Source organism: Melanotaenia boesemani, chromosome 1 (assembly GCF_017639745.1).
Source record: "Melanotaenia boesemani isolate fMelBoe1 chromosome 1, fMelBoe1.pri, whole genome shotgun sequence".
Taxonomy (NCBI): domain Eukaryota; kingdom Metazoa; phylum Chordata; class Actinopteri; order Atheriniformes; family Melanotaeniidae; genus Melanotaenia; species Melanotaenia boesemani.
Window position 1 is genome coordinate 29,655,274 of NC_055682.1, and position 6,000 is coordinate 29,661,273.

General features: G+C 39.6%; 1 protein-coding gene across 1 annotated transcript; it reads left to right on the forward strand.

Moving 5' to 3' along the window:
- The first annotated feature begins 281 nt into the window (after positions 1 to 281).
- ubl7b (ubiquitin-like 7b (bone marrow stromal cell-derived)) lies at positions 282 to 6,000 on the forward strand. Its single transcript, XM_041984538.1, has 11 exons — positions 282 to 380; positions 796 to 976; positions 1,125 to 1,244; positions 1,345 to 1,430; positions 4,295 to 4,379; positions 4,473 to 4,530; positions 4,663 to 4,796; positions 4,971 to 5,020; positions 5,112 to 5,288; positions 5,438 to 5,551; positions 5,660 to 6,000. Exons 2-11 carry the CDS (start codon positions 802 to 804, stop codon positions 5,798 to 5,800), a joined length of 1,140 nt encoding a protein of 379 aa, XP_041840472.1. The 5' UTR covers positions 282 to 380; positions 796 to 801; the 3' UTR covers positions 5,801 to 6,000.

Genomic DNA, 6,000 nt, shown 5'->3' on the forward strand with positions numbered 1-6,000 from the left:
ATGGATGCCCATCAATAACGAAATGAAACAGTCTTCAGATTGAAAAAGATCCAGTAACAACAATGCAGCCATGAGGAGAAATGTACAAAACATTATATCAGTTTCTAAACTATTTCAGGATATTATCATTTGTGGTCTACACAGTGTCACCATCTTAAGAAAAAAAGAAAGCTATGTGTTTACAATTTAACAACATGTAGCAATTTATTGTTATTATTATTTTTTTTAATTATTATTATTTTCACGTGATATACTGTTATTTGTCAAATACAGTGTGGGACACAGAGAGGTCAAATTTCCTTTGTTCCGACCGGGAACTAAACGCAACATGTACCATGTGACCAAAAGCAGGAAGCTGACTGAGCGTCAACAGAAGAACGGTGAGTGTGCAGTTGTTTTAAAATTTAATTTGTCTTAAGCTTCTGTTTGACATTTGTTCAGACACTATCGGAAAATTGCTCAAAACGAAACACACTACAAAATTTTTACGTTTAATTTAGAAAATCGCATGTTTCTGTAGCAAACGCAAAGTGGCTGACCGTGGTTTAGCTGGCATGCTAACCCAACTCTTTAAATTACATCAATAAATTAGTATTAAGTTACAAGTGTGTCCTCTGTCGATGCCTTTCTATATTACATGTGTTGCCGGGATAAACGACGTATCTTCAAACGAAGGCTCAATCATAACCTTCTACTTTTAGGTAGTGTGTACCTCAGACTAATATGAGAGTTTTTTTGTTTGTTTGTTTGTTTGTTTTCCTTCTTCTTCTTTTTATTCTTTCTTTCTTTTTCAAGACGAAGATGGCTACTTCAGATTGGCACCTGTCATTGAAGCTGGTAGATCAGCCCAAGTCTACTTTCCACTTTCCGGAGATGATGCCAGGGGATGTCCCACCTGGAGGATACAGAGTTGCCACCTTAAAACAGCTTGTAGCAGCTCAACTACCAGACTCCATCCCAGACCCTGAGCTAATAGGTTTGTCAATGTTATAGACAGACTGTGAATGAAATGTGTGTGAAATGCACCAAAAAATTGTAATTGCAAGTCTGTAGACATTTCTCAACATTAGGGTTATGTTTAATTTTTCCTTATAGTGGCCTCTCTGTGTCTTTGTTTTTTCCAGAGCTGGTTCACTGTGGACGGAAGCTGAAGGATGACCTGACGCTGGATACCTGTGGGGTTCAATCAGGATCCACCTTACATATTCTCAAAAAGACATGGCCAGAGCCAGAGAGTAGCCCAGGTCTGTCTGGCAATCATATAAGTATTGAAGTTATTTAAGCTCTTTTGTAAGTAAAAACAAAAAAATGAAAGTGAGTCTGTATGCCTTTTTTGTTTTACAGAGCCTGTCAACAGAGCGACTGCAGCCAGGGAGTTCAGGGTGTTTCATGCTGCGCTTCATTCTCTCAACTCTGCCTACAGAGATTCTGTGAGTACAGGGCTCATTCAGACGCTGTCAGCTGTTCGTGGGATTTCTGTCGCTATCAATATCTTTGACTATGTTGGAAGGTGGAAGGTATTTCAGCCATTTGACCAAAAGAAAAAAAAAACTCACTTCTTTTACCATAACATATCATACTAACTTTGTTTTTGCTGCTTTATAAATAAAGTGCAGCACATAGCTAAAATAATTTTAATCCCAGGGACTTTTTAAAGGAACTTAATAGCTTTTTTTCAAACTCTGGCTGTCTGTATTTCCATGGATATTGGAAACTTCCTCACCCTAAAAGTACTGATACCCTTAAAAGAACTACTTCCTAATTAGAGCAATTTTGGGGTGTAAAATATCTCCTAGTACTTTGTAATTTATTTTTGGTATTATCAAACCGAATGACAATGATCAGTATATTTCTTGACTTTATTACGGACATCTGTATCTGAAGATAATTATAATATAATATTTAATATTTACATTTTATCCACAGTCAACCAAAATTAATCTTTTATATGTTGCATTTTATGGCCTCTTAATTTTGAGATTAAACTGTTCTCATTGATATGGACAAGTCTGAAATGATGACAAAAAGTACCTCAAATGTGGGTCTTTATGATTATATATGAATCAGCATACAAATATGACAAACGGGCCTGTGGGTGTACATTGATTTGAGTTGCATTTGCTCATTAAATGATTAACTTGAGAGGTTAGTTCACATGCGGTTTTCTGCTGTGTGGTCACCTGATTTTACTGCTGCCGCTGTTTGAGCAGGTCTCTGGCTACTTTTAAACTGGAGTGTCTGGAGATTGCCCAAAAAGTAACTATTTACATCTATGTGTGTTTAACCAAAACTTCGAGCAAATAGATAATAAGTTGGCAACAGTGAGTAGCCATGAGCAAGCTTGCAGCACAACTGGTTTGCTTACAGAGTAAAGACGGGGTTACATGCTTAGTGTTAATGGAGATATGTAGACACAGACTTATGGAAGAAAATGGTTATTTCAAGCAACATGAAATGAAAAATACTTTCTTAATCCCAGAAGGAAATTGCTTTGCAAATTAGAGTTTATTTTAAGTAAAAAAAATAATGAATTAAATGATAATGCCTTGTTCAGAAGGATGATGAATGCTAGCAGGAATGATCTCCTGTCCCTTTCTCTTTTGCATTGGACTTGGTAATTCTCTCACTGAACACGCTTTGTTGTTTCCTCACTGTCTTGCGTAGAGGGTGTGAGGAACCGTCCATTATTTTAGGAAGCTGGTGCAGCATCGTTTTCTGGACAGTCAGCATCAGTGGCTCCAGAGTTATCCCCAGCACAGAACCAGCCTTCATGATCAGTTTGTTCAGTCTCTTGAAGTCTCTGGCTCTGATGCTGCGCCCCAGCAGATGGCTGCAAAACTAATTGCACTTTCCACAACAGACTTAGGGAAGATATGCAACATCTTGGTGAAGACATTCAATAATCTCAGCTTCCTTGAGAAGTAGAATTTGCTGTTCTTTCTTGTGGATTAAAAAAGAAAAATAGCAGTAATATAAAGGTCTTCTAGCACCTTAACACATAGAAACAAAATAGTAGCAATGCACATCTCTTATGGTGTGTTTACACATGAGTAGATTGGTGTAACTAAAATAAAATTTTATACACATTACCAGTAACAGTTTTGGACACATCTGCCACAAAATGAATGAGTAAATGTGCCCAAATGTTTGCCTGGTACTGTATATTTCAATAGCTCTCTGCAACACCTCCAATGGTAAAAACACTACTATATTTCCAAGAATCACATTTATCCTTATATTTAGAACATTTTTAAATCCCACCACTAAAATATCAGAACCACCCAGTCATGATTTAAGTTCATCTACAGGTCTTTTATCAGGCGTCTGTTGGCTCGGTGAAAGACAGTGCCATGGTTACCATTTGTCAATCAAAAAGCCTGATGATGATAATGCTGAAGAAAAGTTTATCCCATTACGAACTACCAAGCTGAAAATACTTTTATCAAATGTACATATGTAAAAGAATAACGAGTGGCTCTGAAGATCAATAGTTTGAAGATAAGATGGAATGAATATTGAATTTATTGCTCAGTCTTTTTTTTTTTTTTTTTATTGTGGGGTGTTGTGGTGTGGGGGTTAGCACCATTGTCTCAAAGCAAGAAGGTTGGAACCTCATCTGTGGCTTTTCTGTGTGGAGTTTGCATGTTTTCCCTTTGCATATGTCTAGTAGCAGCCGTGATAGCCTCCACCTAATTAGTAAAACAATAAATGGAAATCTAGATGTGCAGTTCACATCTATATCTCAAATACAGGATGAACAAGAGCGGTCTGCTGAGGCTTAAAAAAACCCAAAACAAACCATTTTTATTCCATCTCTTAAAATGACTGTATCTCATGCCTTCCAGTTAAATATTAATTAAGTGGTCCATGACTGTGCAGTGCAGGGATTCTGTGGGAATCGCACACTTCCTTCTATTAAGACACATGTTGTTGGTTGGGAAACTATTTGGCTTGAGCGACTGGAAACTTCCTCCCTGTCCTTTGGGAGCTATCACACCTGTGTTCACAGCTGTTGACACCTGATTAGATCACCCTCGATGCCTTTCATAGCTACGGGTAAATGAGACCTCGGACAGCTAGAGGCTGGTCAGAGAAAAACCTCAACAGGAACAGGTTTAGCTGTTAATTCTTGACAGCATTTCGTGGCAGAAACATGTCGACATGTTGGCTTGAGTGACAAAGAGATAGAAGATCGATTCCTAAACATATATAGAATTCCTTCACAGCAGTGTTGTAATAACACTCATATCTACTACCATCCCTGCTACATTACTATTCTTGTCTCAATTCACAGGTATATAAAATGCTGACAAACAAAGAATCTCTTGATCAGATCATTGTAGCTACACCAGGGCTCAGGTCAGACGCCGTAGCTCTAGGTAAGATCATGCTTTGTTCTACAAGCACACTTTTTTGCCACCCAGCATCACTGCACTGTGATAGTTTGCTAAAGGTAACATTTCCCCTTCAAGGAGTGCTTCAAGACAAAGATCTTTTTGTGCAGTTCACAGATCCCAACATGCTAGATGTGTGAGTATGGCTTTTTTTTTTAATGGCATTTGTTATTTTGTTCTCTTTCCTATCTGTTCTTACACATGTGTGAGTGCAGTGCAACAGTCAGTCATCTAAAATCCCATTTCCCCTTACCTTTCTTTCTGATAGACTAATCACTTCACATCCGGCCCTTGTTAATGCCATCATCCTTGTCCTGCACTCGGTGGCAGGAAGTATGCCCTCTCAGTCCAGTGCCAGCTCCTCTCGTAACGTTTCTGCCAGTTCTTACAGTGACATGCCAGGTAAGCAAGCGGTATGGTTCAGTGATCATAGGCAGAAGTCATGAAAAGCAAGGAAACATTAATTACAGGGCACCACCCAGAAAAGACTTTGCAAACTAGAGAAACATCACTGTGTGGAGATTTCCTCATAGTGTGGAGCTGTAAGGAACTAAAAGTGGAGTGTGTGTTTTTCAGGAGGCTTCATGTTTGAAGGCATGTCTGACGACGAGGAAGAATTTCAGTCTGTAAGTCTTCACTCTGTATCAGATATAATATGCTGACAAACTGGTGCAGTTAATGAGCGTAAGCATCATCTGATGTCTGCGGATGTAACAGGGAAGCCCAGCGGGCCCCTCCAGCAGAGGCGGGCTCTCAGCAGGAATTCGACCCGTGTCTCTTGGTCACAGTGGAGCGACGGGCCCGCGACCTATAACGCAGAGCGAGCTTGCAACTGCTCTGGCCCTCGCTAGCACTCCTGACAGCAGTGCTGTCACTCCAACAACAGCAAGCCAGGTGTTCATCATTTTATAAACTATAAGTTGTAAAATTTATTCAGAATTTTGTCATTAGTGACTTTTCTCTAGTTTAAAAATACAACTCTTGCTACAAAGTCTGGATCACTGCCCTCTTTTTATTCTCTTTCCTATCATTCTTTGATTAAGTCGGACCCCTCCAGTGGTGTAGCCCCCATGCCAGCTGGGACACCAGTCAGTAATGATCTCTTCAGCCAGGCTCTTCAACAAGCTCTGCAAGCCACCAACATGTCTGCTCTACAGGTGAACTGACTAAAACCTACATGTTCAGTTCTTCAGCAGATGATGATATATAAAAATGGTCAGGCTGCAATTGGATAAGTGATTACTCTGAATGTTTTATTTTTCTAGGGCCGATGGCAGTCCCAGATGCAGCAGCTCAGGGACATGGGGATCCAGGATGAGGAGCTAATGCTGAGAGCGCTCCAGGCCACAGATGGTGACATCCAGGCTGCCCTCGAGCTCATATTTGCTGGAGGTCCTGGACTCTGAACCCAAATCCCACAGACGGAACTTCTATAGAGGGAGCAGGGGAAAAAAGCTGGCCTAACTGCTGACCGCAAATAATAAGGAATTACTTGGACTGTCTCTTATCCAGACCAAATGTTTCAGCTGAGCACCACAACTTTCAGCTTTTTCTTATTAATGTGACAAAACTTGTAATAAACTTAAAATATACATCATTAATATAA